Source organism: Dipodomys spectabilis, unplaced genomic scaffold (assembly GCF_019054845.1).
Source record: "Dipodomys spectabilis isolate Male_0828 unplaced genomic scaffold, ASM1905484v1 ptg000163l, whole genome shotgun sequence".
NCBI classification, from domain to species: Eukaryota; Metazoa; Chordata; class Mammalia; order Rodentia; family Heteromyidae; genus Dipodomys; species Dipodomys spectabilis.
In genome coordinates, this window is record NW_024870840.1 from 15,137,977 (window position 1) to 15,156,940 (window position 18,964).

The window sequence follows — 18,964 nt, forward strand, 5'->3', positions numbered from 1 at the left end:
AATGAGTGGAGGTGATACCTTCAAGATGTGTTAGGAAGCACCACTGATAAGCTGTGTTGAGTGACTAATGTGGAAGGAAGAGGAAAAGAGCAGCTGAGGAGGGGATGAGTGATGCTCCAAAGAGGGCCACAGGAGGCAGAAATGCCACTGGATGATTGTAGTTTCAGTGGAGTGGATTGAGTAATGGTCGAGTTGAAGCAGAAGCGAGTGAGGAAGCAGATGCATGGTGATGCATGGTGTTTTCCTTGGTAGCAAAAAGAGGAAGCATATGTCAGTATATTTCCTTACAAAAGAAATGGCAGGAGACTTTGGGAAACATAGAAGACGAATTTTTTTAAGGAAGAGAAAAATTCGGTATGATCTGACCACTAGAAACAGCCATCATTAGCATTTTTCACTTGTCAACATTTTCATTGGTTAATATTTCCACCTACTTTTCATTTGGATGACTTGTGATAGTGAAGGCTTTTTCTTTTTCTGCTTATTGTTTCACATGCAAGAAACGTGGGTTAAAGAGTAGAAACCCAGAGTTGGGGAGCTTGGGTTGTGTGTGTGTGTGTGTGTGTGTGTGTGTGTTGTGGAGAGATAATAATTGATAGAAATAGATCCTAGAAGAGGTTTTGGAGGTGAAAACAGTAGTTGAAAGGTGGACTTTAGACAAATTGAAACCCAGGCAATGTCTGGGGGTTTAGTTGTCCTCAGAGAGACCCCTGAGCCTGTTTGAGAGGGCCCTTTTACCCTTTCCCTCTTTAAATTGCAGTGCAACGCCAGAGAACAAAACAGAAGTAAATTTCATGTGATGACATTTGGCTGCCTTACAAACCTGCAAAAGTCAACCCTGCTTTTCTTCTATCTCAGTGAATGTTAGTTATTTGGCACCAGTGGATTGTGTTGTGATATTTTTGGTTGGAAATGGCAAAAACCAGCTTCAGTTGATCTTAACAAACAAAAAGGAATTCATTGGCTCCGTAGTGGAAAAGCCCCAAGCGAAGTGGCTTTGGTCCCAGCATGATCCAGGTGGCCAAGTGAGAGGATGAAGGTCTATATCTCTGACTTCCTATCTTGGCGCCCTTCTTAGGCAGCTTTCCCCTGGTATTGACAGAGATGGGCAGTCTTTATCATACTACCTTAGTGAAAAAAAAAGCTTCTCTTCCTAGTATTTTCATTAGCAACTCTAGAGCCAGGCTCTCACTTGTCAGAAAAGGACCAGAGCCAGGCTGGGAATGTGGCTTAGTGGTAGAGTGCTTGCCTACCATGCATGAAGCCCTGGGTTAAAAGCTGGAAGTGGAGCTGTGGCTCCAGTGGTAAAGTGCTAGCCTTGAACAAAAGCAGCTCAGAGACAATGCCCAGGCCCCGAGTTCAACCCCAGGACTGGCAAAAAAAAAAAAAAAAAAGAATAAAAGAAAAAAGACCAGAGCCTTCTCCAAAAGAGTTTAGTGAGCCAGAAGAATGTCAGATTCTCATTGGCCAGGCCTGGGTTATGTGTCCCCCTCACCCCCACCAGAGCCAATCAGATAGCTCCACTAATTACTTGGCAAAAGCTGGCAAATTGGTATTTCCCTAAAAAAAAGTCAAGGGAACCTAAAAATGGGGTTGCTTTTTAATGATGGTCAGAAAGAAAGACTGTGGGCCATAGTCAAAATCGTTAGGGCTTTGGGGGTTTGTATAACAGAGGCAGAACTCCAAAGAGGAGAGTTTTTGAGTAAATGAAATCCGTCCTTTCTGAAAAAGCCCTGTGAGGAGGTAGAGGCTGGTAGGCTCTTCTGGAGATACTGAGGTAGAGGAACAAAATGCACATCTTTAGATTTAGAGTAGGGCTGTATCACGAGAGAAGGGCAGGGTTCTTAAGGTTAGGAGATAGACAACATCGTAGAGCAGAGGTTTCACACAGAGATGCCCCCTCACACTGCAGAGTCAGGGCAGGCAGGGAGATGGCAGAGTAGCACTTGATCCATGGCCTGTGTCAAAGAGAAGGTGAAAAGCCATCCTTTGAAATGGGTGCTACTCATGTTCCCCAGAAACACATTCTGGAAGAAAGAAAGGGACCAGTGGTGGCCAAGGGACTCAACCAAAAGAGGAGATTGGAAAACAGCTGTCCAAAGAAGTTTGGAACTTGTGAACAAATGAACGAGATTAAGCATAGGCCCAAACAGTCCATGGTAAAACATGAATTCACTCAGAAATCTTGGGAAAACATTTGGTAGAATTAATTGGACCCACCTTAAGGAGCAAGAGGCACTATAAAACACTGTAAAGAAAATTAACTTATTACATTTTCATGTGTAGGTTTATAGTAAATTTTGTCAATTAATATACCTATTCCAAAAGATTACCATGAGTAATAAAAATAGATCACTAGTGCTACATGCATGCTCTAGAGGATTCCATATTAACTTTGTACTGTTTACAAGTCAAAACAAGTTCAGCCTCTTTACTGGCACTGGAAATCTAGGGGGGAAAAAGCAACACTAGGCTGTTTTTCTGCTTCTTAGATGAGCTCTAAGAAGAATAGCTCTATATTTAGAACATTTTTCCTGATGAATAAATAAAAAATACATCGTGTCTTTGTCCTATAAGTAGGTTTGTTCTGGAAGGCAAATGAGAACTTTCTGAATTACCAGACAAGTTGTAGTCAGGGTGAGTTAGGATATGTTAATTGGAGCAATTGGCTGCTGGTATTTGTCACCTGTGTTTGTTTCAAACATGATGTGGTTCTATTTTTTTTTTAACCTTTGAAAACTTTAGGTCCCTTGGAATAGGTACTTTGAACAACCAAAAAGCTAAACAAATATAAAGATGAAAAAATAATTTTTTTTTGTCAGTCCTGAGGCTTGAACTCAGGGCCTGGGTACTGGCCCTGGGCTTCTTTTGCTCAAGGCTATCACTTCTGCTCAAGGCTAGCACTTCTGGCCTTTTCTGTATAGTGGTACTATGGAATTGAACCCAGGGCTTCATACATGCTAGGCAAGCACTCTATCACTAAGCCACAATGCCATCCTGAAAAGGTATTTTGATTACCATGTGCTACTGGGGAAGGAACAAAAAATAGTTTACATATTTGATGTATTAACTTTGAGATTTAATTTACTAAAAGTGGTAGTTATTGGTTATGAAAATTAGTGTGAAATGTCTGAAAAGATATGCCATACACGTTTGGTTTTAAATAGGCATGAACAGAGTACACACTGATAACAAAGACAGGTTAATGAAAATCTACCAGCCCTAGGGAATGAACAGCCACAGGACACACAATAGATCTGGATCCAGGGCATCCACCTGCTGGAACTCTGGCTTACAGGAGGCTACAATTTAGTTATGGCTACGGAGCCATCCAGTCTCTCACCCTCATTTGGAAAACAGCTACAGGATAAGTATGAATCAGAAAGTGCATAATTACCTACAGATTTTGGGTGGATAGAGATATTCAATCTTAATACGGCAAGAAGAGCGCCATGATGGTTTTATTGAGCTCAGAGGAAGCCGGCTAGCAGTGGGATTAATGGATGCTCAGAAGCTGTCCAGCTGTAAAATGTATGTGGAAAATAAATATATACACACCTGTATGTGCAACATAATATGAATCCCAAATCAATAAGCATGTGTGTTTACATAGGTATCCATGTCTGTACACACATGTGTAAGTATGCATATTTATATATATTTATACATATATTCCATTTTCTTTCTTGCCATGCCAAGTGTTCCAGTAAACTTTAGTAAGCTAGATATCACCAAACACTAGCTTATTGGGCAGGAGTAAGTCACATTTTAAACTCTCAACTAAGCATATATCTTCAGCATTTTCCCCAAATATTGAAAGTGGGAGGAATTTAAGTTACCATGGTTCAGTCTATCTTTAATAATTCTGGTTTCTGCAAACGTTTTTATGGATTCAGTGGCCAGAGGTCTGAGTCAGAGCCTGGTAAGCCTGTGATCTTAAGTCTGGGAGAGGATGTTGATTCTCGTGGGTGACTTTAACCTTGATACATTCTCTCTCCTTGAACATCTGTTCATGGGAAAAGAAGCTCAATCTCTGCTGCCAGAAACAGACTGAATTCCAATTAAATGCCCAATCTGTGTTTTTTTTTAAAAATACCCAGTCAAAAAAAGGTTAATAAACTTTTCACACTTCTTAGGAAAGGTTCTTGTGGTTTAAAACTCCTAAGATTTTCTTTATAAGGTAGTATTTGAAATAATGATTAAAATGATATCACTCTTAAATAATATTATATCACATTCTTCCAATTTTTCAAATGAAAAAATGTGACCTGAAAACTGAATCAGAAATGAAATGTCTTGATACCAGAGAAAATGTCATACTTCCTCTGGGAAAGACAAGCATGTCACCTGCTTTTAACTAGAAAATGGAGTTACTACTCACTAAAATTGGCAAGTCCTCTGGTACTGCTTTCCCCTAGAATACAGAAATAAGTTTTCCTGCTAAGAGTGGTCCTGGGTACAGCTATGAAGTAAGTGATGTTTATACTCAAACCCCAGCTCTTGGTTCTAGACCCTGCCCTTGGATCTTACCTCTTTTCCTGCTAAGGTTCCTCATCTTTCTCTGACCTTTGAGATAATCATGATGTAACATGAGTAATGTGAATTTGTATCATTAATAAACCCTATTTACATCTCAAACTCTTAGAAGTATTCAAAGATGAGGTTGCTTATACCACTGAATAGAAGAAGCCAGCCAGCCAGCCTGCCTGCCTCTGTCTACCTTTCCTTTTGCTTGCAGAAGACAGAAATTGAGGTGGGCTTGATTGCATCTGGTCCTGCTATTAGGACATTAAAACTGTTTGGTTGGAGTTGTGGGTATAGCTCAATGGTAGAGTGCTGATTAGCATGTACAAGGCCCTGGGTTCAATCTGTAGCACAGGGGAAAAGAAAAATCATAAACATCTTCCCCCTCCACTGTGTTAGAGACTGGTTTTAGATTCAGTTCGAGATATCTTTTAAGGATCTTGTTAGATAAGAGACAGACATTGTAGTTCTTCAGTTTCCCTTTCCTCCTCTTCAAGGGTACCAGACTGGACTAAATTAGAACTGAGGTCAAATTAATGATGAAGAGCTGTTTGTCTTGTCATGTTTTACCAGCCAGAAACTTTGTTTCCTTGGCAGGGCCTTGAAGAAAGTGCTGAGCATCTATTGATTTTGTATCCTGATACTTTGCTAAAAGTGTTCATCAGATCTGCAAGTTTTCTGGTAGAGTTTTTAGGATTTTCTAAATAGAACCACATATTGTAAAGGGGGATAATTTAACTTCTTTCCTATTTTCTCCCTTTTACTTTTTTTCTTGTCTTTTCCTCTGGCTAAGAATTCAAGCTGTATTTGATGAGTGGTGAGAGTTGACATCTTGTTCTTAAGTTGAGAGGACATGGTTTCAGTTTTTACTCTTTTGGCATAATGTTGGCTATGAGTTTATTATACCTAGCCTTTATTATGTTGAGGTATGATTCTTCTGTTTCTAGTTAGTTTCCTTGGCACTTTTTACAATGAAGTTATGTTGAAATTTGACAGAGGCTTTTGCTGTATCTACTGATACAATTTTTTTTCAAATTTTTATTGTGATTAAGTGGTTACACAATTTCCCAAATTTCTCAGTATTGTGGGATAGTGATGCTCAGTTAAAGTCACAAACACATTCTAACTTTCCTGGAGCAAATTGTCTATCACGGTCTATAACATTTATGAGTTCTTTGAGCTTTGCGATGCAGTTATTTCTTCCACATTGGGTGATATGTACATTGCTTTTGTTTTGCATAGCATCAGCTGTTCCCTCTTTCCCACTTGTTCCCTCCCTCCCATCACTGCCATTGAGTTGCTTAGTTCATTTTGGTCAATGTCCAGTGCAGCTGATGGGTCCCGCTGTTGTATGTTTTTTCCTGATTCCCTCTAGTTCTGTGTCGTCTTCCTGGTTCCTCTCCGGTGTGCACATATATACCATGTATGTGATCAGCAGCATGGGGTTATTTAGTGGTGATTCGACCAGATGAGTGGAAGTCCTTTGTTTCTTAAGTCCTGTTAAGTTTGTTGTATCACCTAACATTTTGAATTTAACATCCACTTATCAGGGAGACCATGTACCGTTTGTCTCTTTGCTCTTGGCTTACCTCGCTCAACATGATTTCTTCTAGCTCCATCCATTTCCCTGCAAATGCCATTATTTTGTCATTTCTAATGGCTGCATAATTTCCCATTGTGTATAGATACCACAATTTTTGGATCCATTCATCTGTGGTGGGACATCTGGGTTGTTTCCATATCCTGGCTATTGTGAACAGTGCTGCAATAAACATGGAGGTGCATGTGTCCTTGTATCCTGGTTCCTGTTGTTCAGTATAGATGCCTAGAAGTGGTATGACTGGGTCATAAGGGAGGTCAATATTTAGCTTTCTGAGGACCCTCCAGACTGCTTTCCAAAGTATAAGTGTACATTCCCACCAGCAGTGTAATAGGGTTCCTCTTTCTCCGCATCCCCTCCAGCATTTGTCGTTGGCTGATTTGTGGATGTGGGACATTCTGACTGGGGTAAGGTGGTATCTCAGGGTTGTCTTTATTTGCATTTCCTTCACCACCAGGGATGGTGAACATTTCCTCATGTGTTTCTTTGCCATTTTTATCTCTTCATCTGAGAAGTCTCTCTTTAGTTCCCTTGCCCATTTAGTAATTGGTTTGTTAGGCTTGGGAGGGATTAGTTTCTTGAGTTCCCTGTACTGATAATAATTTTTTTAAAAATTCTGTTTATGTGTTGAATAGTATTTGTTTTGCATATGCTGAGTGATCATTACATCTCTAGCATGAAACTCACTTGATCATAGAATATGATCTTTTAATGTGTTGTTACAGATTTTTCCAATACATTGAAATTTAGGTTTTCGAAATAATCTGTAGTGATTATCTGGATTTTGGTGTTATATGTTATAATCCCTTTTTTGTTTCTAATTTTTAAAATTTGGGTCTTCTGTCTCTTTTTTAGTTAATTTGAGATTTTGTCAATCTTCTTTATTCAACAAAAAATTATTTCATTGATCTTTTGGATTGTTCTTTTAGTCTTTATTTCATTAACTTCAGCTCTGATATTTATTCTTTCTGTCTACTACTTTGGAGTTTGACATAATCCTGCTTTTTTAAGGCCTTGAAGTGTACCATTCTGTTACAATTTTAGATATTAGATTTCTCTGATTTTAGGGTGGTGATACTGAGGATTGAACTAAAAAAAGTACATAGGCACATATCACTATTTACTTTTCTCTTAGAAACTGTTTTTTGCTTCAGAGCTGGAAGTACATCATTTCATGCTCTCTTGACCTTAAAGGTTTCTCCCGAGCAGTCTGCTGTTATTCTGATTGGCTTTTGCCTTTGTAAGTAATTTAGCATTACATTTCTTTCTTTCTTTCTTTTTAAGTAGGATGTGATGTGGAAAGGTTCTTTTCTGGCACCTCTAGGTCCTGGGCAACCAAGGTAAGAGATGGATGTTATCACAATGGAAGAGCTTAGGTCAGAGAGGTTCCATGTTGCTGGGACCCAGATCTCTGAGGAGGGAGCTCTGCCAAGACTGAGTCTTTCCTTCCAAGTTGCGTAACCCATCAGTAATCACAGCTGTGGCCTGGCGCTGTGATGATGCTGGTTATCAGGAAAAGCTGGAAAGAGCATTTTGGACTCTCTGTAGCACCTCCTCTTGGTAGGACTACAGGGAATGAGGCCATGAATGAGAATGTGGTTTTCAGAGTCGGTTTCAAGATCCCACTCTGTAGGTAGCGAGGTGGACTTGGAGGAGGCAGACAATCACTCTGTATCCAGCATGGCCTGGCTCCCAGTAAGAGCAGATTTTGTCTCCATGGTCTTCATGGTTGTTCCAGGCTTCTTGATCTCTGCTAATGTGTACTAACGTCCCTTCCCCCTCACAAGTTCCAGCCTCCAGCTCCATGCCAGTGAAAACACAGAAGTCCTGCTGAGCCTGCTAAGCCTGGGGACTTGGGGCCAGGGTAGGGGAGGTGGGAGGGAAACTGAACTTATCTTTTACTTTCTTGGAGTTAGATGATTTGTTTTTTTTGGTACCTATGTCCTATATCTCCTATGGCTCTACATTCTAGTTCTCTAGATATAAGCTTTATTCTCAAGGTTTTCCCCTCACTTCAGTTAGTTTAAGGGGGTGCTTTTATTGTTCCCAAATCCCTTCTCTCACATATTTTTTTCTTTTTCTCCAATTTCAGTGCCTCTGCTTGTAGGTGGGCAGGCATCGGCTCCTGACTCATACCTCCTTCTCAAGGAGGCTGTAATTGAAAAGTGGATTTGGAGATTACATAGGAGATTTATCCTGGTTCACGCCTGTGTATGGGCTCTTTTCCTAAGGGACAAGATTGTGGGTAACCTGAGTTCACGGACATATTCGGACCAATTATCTCCCCACCCTGAAGAGTGTTATCAAGTACAGCAGAGCTGCCTGCCTCTTCTCTGGTTCATCTACCGAGAATTAGCCTCGTTCTCATTTTGTTTATCTTTTTTAGCATGGAGTAATTCAATTTTCAGGCTCTCTTCTCCAGGGGGAGATCCTAGGAGGTGAAGTCATCTGTTTCTCTACACTGACTGATCTTCAGTCCTGACAGAATAGAGTTGTGCTGACTGTTTCTGAGAACCTTCTGGACTCAGCCTCCATAGCCGGGGTTCTCACAAAGCTAGGAAAGGTGTGGTTCTGTACTCTGTTTTCCCTCCCCGCTTTCTTCCCTGGTTTGGAGGGGACAGATTTTGTAGTCCATTAATAATCACAGCGTCTAGCCAGGCAGTAGTCACTGCCCTCCCACTGGAGCTGTAGTGGCCCTAAAAGAAAAACAATCACCTCCTCAGCAAGGCTCCTTGGCTCAGCATGGCTCATTGGAGCTTATCTAGCTGTAGGGAGCTACGTGGCTGGGGATGTTACCACCCCAGCACCGTTCCCAGCTTGACATTCTGGATCATCACCATTGAAGATGGACCATAAGTTGTTTTCATTTCTTCTCAAAACCTAGCAGAAATCTGCATGTACTTATGTTATGCCTAGGCATACAAACTTGAAATTTGTTTGCCTTTGATTCCTATCATATCTCTTCCTTATAGGAGCCTTTGTTATCCTATGCCCATCAGGCATTCTCTGGCAGTTACTTGCCTAAGAAATTATTTGTAAATGGATTATGATGATTTATTTTTGCTGGTCCTGGGGGTTGAACTCAGGGCCTGGGTGCTGTTCCTGAAGTTTTTTTTTTTTTTTCCCTCTCAAAGCTAGCACTCTGTTACTTCAACCACAGCTCCACTTCTGGCTTTTTGGGGGTATTTAATTGGAGATAAGAGTTTCATGTACTTTCTGGCCCTGGCTGACTTCGAACCACAATCTTCAGCTCTCAACCTTCTGAGTACCTAGGATTCCAAGTGTGAGCCATCAGCACTCAGCTAGTGAATGCATTATTATAGGGGAATTGATAAGTAAATCTTGGGAAATTTAAGGTTCTGTGAATGGGATGTTTTAAGCTCTATGAACAGTGGTTTTCTTCAGATTTTGTACAGATGGGTAGCCCAGCTGTTCACACAGCTAGGGCATATCCAAAGCTCAAACTTGAGAATAAGACAGGAATCCCAAAGCTTAAAGATTCTTGATAAATCCTGAGTGGTAAGATAGATTGTGACCAACCCCTTTGAACTACCACATGATAATGCCTACTTCTCTGAGCAAGAAACAGTCTTTAGGGAAATGAGCCCCCACAACAGAATGTGTGTGTGTGTGTGTGTGTGTGTGTGTGTACGTGTACATGCTAGGCTTCTGTCATCATTAGAAAATACTATGTGTACAGAATATGTGTGTGTGTGTGTGTACATGTGTACGTGTGTACATGCTAGGCTTCTGTCATCATTAGAAAATACTATGCTCTGATATTAGAAAATACTGTGTTCTGGGCATATCTCTTGTGACAATCCAGTCAGGTATTTACTGGAAATCCAGACCTGTGTACTCCTGCTCTCTGAGCATAATTACTTCTTCAAATGGTTCTTCTATGGGCCATTCTTGGGCCTCACAGTGACACTGCCCCCAGACAGACCAGCTCCTAACCTGGAGCCTGAAAACCTAATCACATGCAGGGAATGCCACTGAGCTGTTAGTGACCTGCTGGAGATCTTTGGGCCTTCTTGTCCCAAGGGACCTATTTCTGCTTTCAGATCCATTCCTTCTTTCTTAATGTGGCCTGTCCAGTTTGAGCAGGTCTGCAGGATACATTTGGTTTGCTGCAGGCAGCTAAACCATGGCTTGGATTTTTCCTTCCGTCAGGAGACTTGCTTTAGACCCACTCGCTTTTTTTTCCTATTTAACCACAGTCAAATTATTTGGGTGAATAGATTCTACTGTAACTGCCGATCAGGACTACCCATGTACTCAGATGATAAAGGAACCATGGAGCAATTCGACAAGTCCTGTGAAGATCATGGTTCTGGCAACTGTTAGAGGTGTCTTCTAATGCTGGTGAGACAGGTGAGGACCCACCTACTGTATAGGTCCCCTCTTTCCTAAGTGGGATGATAAAAGTGGAGAGATGCGTCTGGGAGGGATTTGTAGTCTTCCTAGCATAGGCTCACAGCGTGGGAAGCAGGGATTGGCATCACACACGTGGATTTGGGTTCTGCTCGATTCCTCTGATCATCCTGCTGTCAGCCTTTTAGAGGCTGAGTTTCTTCATCTTACATTGTGGCTAATACCTATGTCACAGGGTTGTGATTAGCCACACAGGCAGATTGTGAAGCAGAAGATGGTGTAAGCAGCTCACTTAGGAGAAGCGGCCCATGCGGATCTCTCACCAGAGCTGTTTTTGACTTTTGCATCTGTCTTCCTGAGAGGCAGAGTGGTGGATTAGAATGTGAAACGTGGGATTTGATGGTTAGTTTTGCTTGTCACTCCCCAGTATTTATTAATTCCTTGGTTCTCTGTGTTGTTTTCCTCATGTCTGGGCTCTCAGAGCTGTTGTGAGTTCTAGCACTGAAGTGCCCTACACTGTGCCTGGCACTTGGGAGGCACTAATTAGTTCTTAAAGTCCTGGTGTCAGTCCTAGGATGAAGAATAGTTGTGTGTGGAAAGAAGGAATGAAGTGGCAGCCTCAAACATAGCGGCATATATACTGAAGCAGGCTCTACAACTAATTTAAAGTCATTGCAAGTGATATTTTTAGGGATTTTGATTTATAAAACCTAGTTTATTATCTAATAAGTACCACAGCTACCCAACCATCTTGTGTAAGGTTGTTGGTTCATTAGAGTGGGGAACACAGATTGGATTTTAAGCTATTGGATTATTAGTAAGATATAAAAGACTGAAATTAATTTATAGTTTTCTTATATTTGGGGAAATTTAAATTAGTTTTAAGCTTATTTTTTACCTAACAAACATGTGGATATTATGTATAACTTCAAATACAATTTGATGATAATCTCAGCCACTCAAGACTTAAGTAAACAATTCTAATATCTTGACTAGTTCATCATCATCAACATCATCATCATCATCATATTTCCATACTACTAGAGATACATAAATCCATTTTAATTAAACATAGTAAATAGCTCTGTTAAAACCACATCGATAAGCTTCACACCATTTCTAATAAAATTGGACCTTAACACTGTGGAATTGAAGAGCATTTAGCTTTAACAAGAGGTGAAAGAAGCTGATAATTGTCTGGCAGCTTTTAAGTTCTTTGCTAAATTAGTGTGAATTAAATTTCAAAGTAGATTTTGCACTCAACTGGAATAGGATTTGTGTTCATAGCCAATGTTCACCACTGGGTGACCGATCGGCTCCCTGCCTGGAGGCAAACTAATCTGCAGTGTGTCAGCTGTGTTGGAAGTATCCTCATTTTTGAAGTGAGTGAACCACACTTAGACCATCTCTGAAATCAGAAGATTCAGTGAAGATTTGGAAGACTCAAGAGGTTCTGTCTGGGTGCTTGACTGGAGAATTAGAATTACATGTTGAATTCATCTGGTTATTTTTCTTTCAGAAAAGTGATTGTGTGTGTGTGTGTGTGTGTGTGTGTGTGTGTATTGTGTATTTGGGTGTGTGAGTTAGGGCTTTATGGAAGGTATCCTTCCCCCTTAGAAATATGCCAGAGAATTCTGGTAGAATGTACTTTCCTCTGTGTGTTTTGAAGTTGGTATTCCTTCTAAGTGTTTTCTTTGAAGCAGTCTTCCTCTTCCTCATAGGTTGCACATTAAATGGCTCACGTTTTTAAATGAGAGGGAATCAAATTGGTATTAACTCTTTCTGTACTAAAGGTATCTTTCCCTCCCCATAGTTGTGCCACTAAACTGGATGATACATCCCAAATCACAGAGAGGACCAGAAGAGACTTTGAGGTCTCACCTGTTAGACTGTACCAGATGATCTGGGCCAGGCAGTTGTCCCATAGCCTGTATGCCACCCAGTAAGCAGGTGACACAGCAAAGTGATCTCACTTTCCCAGTGCCTAATTTTTGCTCCTTTTGCAATCTCCTTACCTTCAGTTTTTGTCATTTGGCTTGGCAGTTGTGCTTGTTTGGAATTAGCTAGATTTGTGCATTTTGGTGAGTTGGACAGTCACCATGTTTGAGTGTGTGAGTGATTGAGGAGAGCCAGGATACTATGCTGTCGAAATACTTGGTGGAAACACTTGAAATAAACACAGTCAACATTAACTTGATGATCTCCTTTTCTTCCTCACCTCTGTAACCAAGTGGCTCATCAGAAATATTTTTGACCTTTTAGAACTGAAGAATCAGTAACGGAAGATGACAAGAGAAGGTATGTTCACTATTGCAGCTGATTTGAATTTGCATAATTTGGGGGAAACTTTTGGCACAGGCAATCCAAGAGGAGCATAAGATCTGAAAAAATTTTTGCCAAGGACTCAGAGCCTCTGCTTCTTGGAAGCAAGCATGACTTTAGCCTTGTGCATCTGGCCTTTGTTGACTGCCATGGTGTGGTCTTTGGGATGCTCCTGCCCCCGAGTGACTTTTCCCTCCTCACTTCTCAGCTCCCTGCACCCTCTTCCTCCTCCTCTGGTCAACTCTCCTCTCACTTCTCTTTAGCTCTCTTGTCTCCTCATTTTCTGTCTGTCCTCCTATGAGGAAGTGTTTCTGTGTGTATTATCCTCTCATACCAGGGAGACCTCTGAATTCTTGATAAATGTTGGTTGTGGCACCTGCAGCGTTATTCTGCTGATGTTTGTTACTTTACTAACTCCAATTTCTGCTGCTTTTTCTCATTGCAGATAAAACATCTAAAATATCTACTAATTTAGTGTAGCTTTTTGTACCATTTGGATACCTTTTAACAGAGAAACAGCTATATTTCTAGTGACAATGATGAATTCAACTTTTTAAAAAGTCATGAGTTGGCCAGGCACTCATGGCTCATGCCTGTAAACCTAGCTGCTCAGGAGACTGAGATCTGAGGGCTGAGGTTTGAATTGTAGCCCAGGTAGAAAAGTCTGTGAAACTCTTATCTCCAATTAATGAACAAAACTAGTCAGAAGTGGAACTGGGTATAGTGCCAACATCCAGTGAAAAAGCCAGGTGGGTATATAAGTCCCTGAGTTCAAGCTACAGGCCTGGCATACTAAAAAAGCATATTTTTTATAGCCTTGGTGCCAGTCCTGGAGCTTGAACACAGGGTCCTGGGTACTGTCCCTGAGTTTCCTTTACTCAAGGCTAGCACTTTACCATTTGAGCCACAGCTCCATTTTTGGCCTTTCTTTTTTGGGTGGCTAATTGGAGGTAAGAGTCTGGTAGACTTTCCTGCTTGGGCTGGTTTTGAACTGTGATCCTTGGATCTCATCCTCCTGAGTAGGTAGATAGATATAGGTACCAATTGGTACTATGGCTAGTACCAATTAAATCGGTCTGATTTCTTTTCTTAAAGAAACTATGGAGGAGTATATGTTGGCCTGCCGTCTGAAGCTGTCAACATGGTATCTAATCAAACAAAGACTGTACAAAAAAGTAAGATAATGAATATGTTTATTTTTTCAAAATATTTTTTATGTTCTATGAAATTTATGTTTCTGCCTGCTTCACCCATTTTATGCATGATGTAGCTTCAGTGAAGCATGTCTAAGTACCATCTGTTCATCTTAAGCTTTTCTTGAACTTACCACCTACATGTTTCAAAGAATTCCAGAATGAAGTCAGCTTCCACTTGTTGTTCTACTACATGGGTAATCTCAATTTCTTGTTAATTTCGGTGATAATCAGGCTGAACATAAAAGCTGTCATTGAAATAAGGTTGTAGACTCTTTGTGTAGAACTCAAAGGTAATTTGAGTTCTGTAATTTGTTATAGAAATGACTAGCTGATATGCAGTCTTGTGATTAAGGGAGAGAGAACTGCACATTGCATAAATAAATGGAATGAAATTCCCTTTTCTGAGCTGAATAGTTAGTAACTATGTGGTAATGAAGTCTTCCCGAATAATAGACAGTTCTGCTACTGTGTATATGATGTTTTTAATTTTAAGTGAGGCTAGTGGTAAGGAATTCTGATTTAAACTTGTTTCAGTAGCTCAAGTCTATAATCCTAGCTACTCAGGAGGCTGAAATCTGAAGAACCAGGTTTAAAGTCAGCCCAGGTTGACAAATCCACTCACTAGACTTATTTTTAATTAACTTTCAAAAAATCTGGATGTGAAGGTGGGACTCAAGTGATAGCCAACTGTGAGTAGAAAAAGCCAGGCAAGAATGTGAGGCCAGGAGTTCAAGCCCCAGTCCCACCACAAAAAAGATGCTGATTCACTCAACTGTTATTATATAATGTATAGTTTTACTTTTTTTTTTTTTTTAACGTTCTAGTTACTTATTCTACATTATCCTTTCTTTACTTCATGATTTAAACTTGCAAACATATATATATATCTCTACTGTATAGCTTTGTGGGCAATTGGATCATTGTTCTTCATTATATTTATATTTAACTTTTCTTAATTTTCTCTTTAAGATTAAAATAACATCACAACACAATAATAAAGAGGTATGGTACATTTTAAAAATAATTTTCCATAATCTGATGTGATAATGACTTGGCTTTAGATCTTATTGCTATATATTTCTGTTCTTGAACTTCAGTTAGAAGGATGGGGTCTCCTCTCTGGATTCAAGTATGTTTTATGAAAAAGGATTAGTGCTTGTTACAAGTGCAAGTGATTTAATGAGAGCAAGCTGTGAGGCTGCCTCAACATGGAAATCTAACCTTTCTTGACAAAAACTTTGAGGGCATAGGCCTAAAGTAATAGAAGAGGGAGAAATCAGAGAGACTCGGGTAGGAATTAGATGCAGTGTTGGCAGTAGCCGGGGGTTAGATAGTGTAAGAGGAGATGGGCCTGAGCCCAGAGCTCAGTGAGAGGTATGTGGTCATCACCAGTAGGTGCATTTGTGCTGAGGCACTAGTCACAGTTCACATGCAATGATTGGATCACCACTGATGTTCCATCTTAAACCTCCTCTTCTGGAATGCTCTGTCTTCTGAGAACATTCATTCCCCTTTGGTGGTCAGACATCCCTGGAGTTGAATTTGGACTCTTTCACTTATTGGCTTGGCAAGTTGCTCCTCCTTTGTGGCAAGTTGCTCCTCCTTTGTGGCCCATTTCATGATTTGTCACTAGTTAGAGCTAATAATTAGACGTAAGGGTTGTTGTTAAGATTAGATATGAAATACATTGTAGCTACTGCTATCCTCACGATCACCATACTACTACTACCACTACCACCACCTCCATTACCACCATCATACCACCAACATCACTACTGCACCACTACCACCACCACCACTACCACACCATCACCACTAGCACCACTACTGCCACACCATTACCACTACCACCACCATTACCATTACCCACCACCACCAGCACACCACCAACATCACTACTGCACCACCACCACTACCACCACTACCACACCATCCCCACTACCACCATCACCACTACCACTACCAACACCAACACCATCACCGCAATATAATCACCATTATCACCGCTATACCACCACCACCACCACCATTGTCACTATCACTGTCATCACCACCACCTCATCCTATTATTCTTTCTATATAAGCAGAACCCAGCCAACGGTAGACCAGAAACAAGACTTTTTTGATATGGAACTAACGTCTTATTCAGGCCCATCAGCAGAGCTGGTATTTGGGCTGGGCTGGGGTTGCAGAAGAGGCTCACCGGTGGGGATTAGTCAGCTTTCCCACAGACAAAGGAGGAACACTGAAGCTTCACCTCTTTCAGCTTCTTCCCGACAGAAGCCCAGCCAGGGCTGGGTGGTGGCAGTTCTTCAAAGACTTTCTCATCAAGGGAGAGCATTAAGGCTATTTATTCCCTAGTTCCCATGACCACAGGGTGTTGGATTTCTTGTTGAGAATTTGCAGAAAATTGTCTATTTCTAGTATTTTAATAGAGTTCTACCTCCCCACCGAGTTCCCAAGTTCCCTGCCAGTTTTGCCCTTTGCAGAAGTACTTTTATTATTTGCATAATAAAAGGTAGAGTAGTTGAAAGAAAGCTGACATCACTGTTTCTCCTCCTGGAAAGAGAGTGTATCTCAAAAGCCATAGTCCTGATGTCGAAAGAGGGGCTTGGTAGACTATATCAGGAGCCTGGACAGCTCCTCTGTAAGCCATACATTATGTGAGGTTCTCTCCATTTCACTTTCCTCATGGGAGAGTTAGACAACTGACTGTCCACCATTGTGTATGGATCTAAAATGCCCTGGTGATAATTTATCAGTGCTAGGATGGAGGCAGCTCACATAACTAAGAAGCTGGCCCAAACACTTCCTTAGTATTCATGGGTACGAACGTATTTTTATGGCCACTCCTCTCTTCCCTTGTCTCAGTATCCCTCATTCTTTGGTGGTTTCTATATAACCAGTTTGGTCATAGTCTCTCTTGGGTCTCATGGTTTTTCAAATTGAATGGCTATTTTCCCTGGTTGGCCAAATGTCCAGTGTAGTTTGGCTTTCTGGCTCTAAGTTACTAGGAGAAAATCCTGATAAGAAGATGTCCCCTGTAGAGGAAGATTATTATGCAAAAGATCAGCTATACCTTTTGACCAACTTGCAAATTCTGAACTGAATTGTAAATTATAAACCAACTTGTAAATTCTTAATTAATTCAGAGGCCAAAGTTCAAAGTTGATTTGGATATTTTTTTGGACCAAATTAAGGAAAAACTTCAGAATCTCTTGAAGTTACTTAATTTATTATTATTATTATTATTTTAATGGTACTGGGGCTTGAACTCCAGGTCCTTGTATTTGCAAGGTGGGTACTCTGCCACTCAAGCGATGACATGACTTACATCATGAAACAAATAAGTTGGTTCTTCTGTGGGTGGCTCTGGGATGACAGGCATGGCCAGGGGTGGAATACTTGAGCCACAGAGCTGATATGAGAGTTCTCAGATGTCCATAGATAGACAAGCCCTCATCATTTCCACATAATGAGGGTGGCTTAACCTGCACAGAGCTCCCATCTAGAAAAGGCATGGAGTTGTGGCTCAGCAGCATGCAATTTTTAGTTTGGTGATATCGATATGCATGTAGCTAGGGGTGGCTGTTTCTCAGGCTGCAAAATCTCTTTGTACAACAGTACTGTACTGACTACATAGCACATATTGGGTGGATGTTGAATGCTTTACTTAAAAGACAATCAGTAAATAGTTTATAGGCTTACAGCTGATATATATATTTTTAAATCTAAGTTGTATTTCATCAAGTGTGTTAATTCTGTTCTTTTCTGTTTGTTCTCTTCATAGCTTGCTCATCAATTGGAAGGTATCCAGCACTGGGGACACTGAAATGTTGCACAGGAAATTCTAAACAGTTGTCACCATGTCCCTCTCCCCTAGTCTTAAGTGCATAGTTAAAGCTGTGAGTACAGGTTGAATGTTGTGGTCAGGGAATGGATTAGACAGTGTGCTGGTCTGGAGCTTTTCTGCATCCCACTTGGGGAAGATGAGCTAAAACGCTCCTGAGATCTGTTGTTGCCCACCTGAGTTTCTGGTTCCATAGCATTTTACATCCTGGTCACACAACACTCCACAGAGTCATGTGAGACGTTTTTGATAATTTTTATATGACAGAAATCCTTATTCTGTTTATAACTTAAGATAATAGGGCACGATGAATGAATTACCTAAAGTAATATATTTGTCACTTATCTTTCACTGTTTCTACTTTGTATTAATTTTTAGCTGTTAAATTGGGAAATGGATTCTTATTACTGTCACTCCCCAGTTTTTACTATTTGGTTTCCAAATTCTATTTAAATCTCCTTGATTAGAAACAATGTATCACAGTGCAATATTTAATGATAGATGGTTAAATCTGCATGCCAAATACACATGTTGACTGAAGCCCTTTTTAGTCAAAAGCTTATGTTACTCTAAACACTTGCTAGTGAGAGAGTCTCCCAGTGTACCATTAATGTAGTCCTGGCATCTTACTGTGCTAATTCTGTGCTATTTTCTGGGACTTAAGATCGAAGGTTAGTGAAGAATCTAGAAAGTTCTTAATTTGCTAATGTTAATGTGTATTCCTGCTGCAATGTGAATTACCCAATTTATCAATGTATTTCAACAATTAAATATTTTTATCTCTCTTTACCTGGATTTCTTTATTTTCCAAAAGATACTTTCAAAAAATCTACACATGGCATAGTCTTGCATGTACACAATATGTCAACATAGGAAGATCAGTCTTAATGTATAGACTATTGTGAAAAAAGCAAAATATTTTCCCCAAGGAGAGAAGCATTTACCTGAATATTTGGCTCATATTATAGTTACAGGGAAATTCAGTTAATGAAAAATACCAAAGATAAAGTTATTAAGAAATTATGAAAAATTACAGGAAACTAGCAGCTTACCTCCTTAGGAATAATGAAGTGAGTGACTTGGACAGAACTTTCAATT

The 18,964-nt window shown here is 40.3% G+C and overlaps 1 protein-coding gene across 2 annotated transcripts in view; it reads left to right on the forward strand.

Moving 5' to 3' along the window:
• Window positions 1-18,655, forward strand: part of CUNH12orf75 (chromosome unknown C12orf75 homolog) — a 36,613-nt gene extending 17,958 nt beyond the window's left edge. For both annotated transcript variants that reach the window (XM_042693244.1, XM_042693245.1), the window contains exons 3-6: window positions 12,761-12,796; window positions 13,916-13,995; window positions 14,986-15,018; window positions 17,807-18,655. In XM_042693244.1, the coding sequence (XP_042549178.1) occupies window positions 12,761-12,796; window positions 13,916-13,995; window positions 14,986-14,990 (121 nt within the window). In that variant the 3' untranslated portion in view covers window positions 14,991-15,018; window positions 17,807-18,655. The remainder of the gene's footprint in view (window positions 1-12,760; window positions 12,797-13,915; window positions 13,996-14,985; window positions 15,019-17,806) is intronic.
• The last annotated feature ends 309 nt before the right edge of the window (window positions 18,656-18,964 follow it).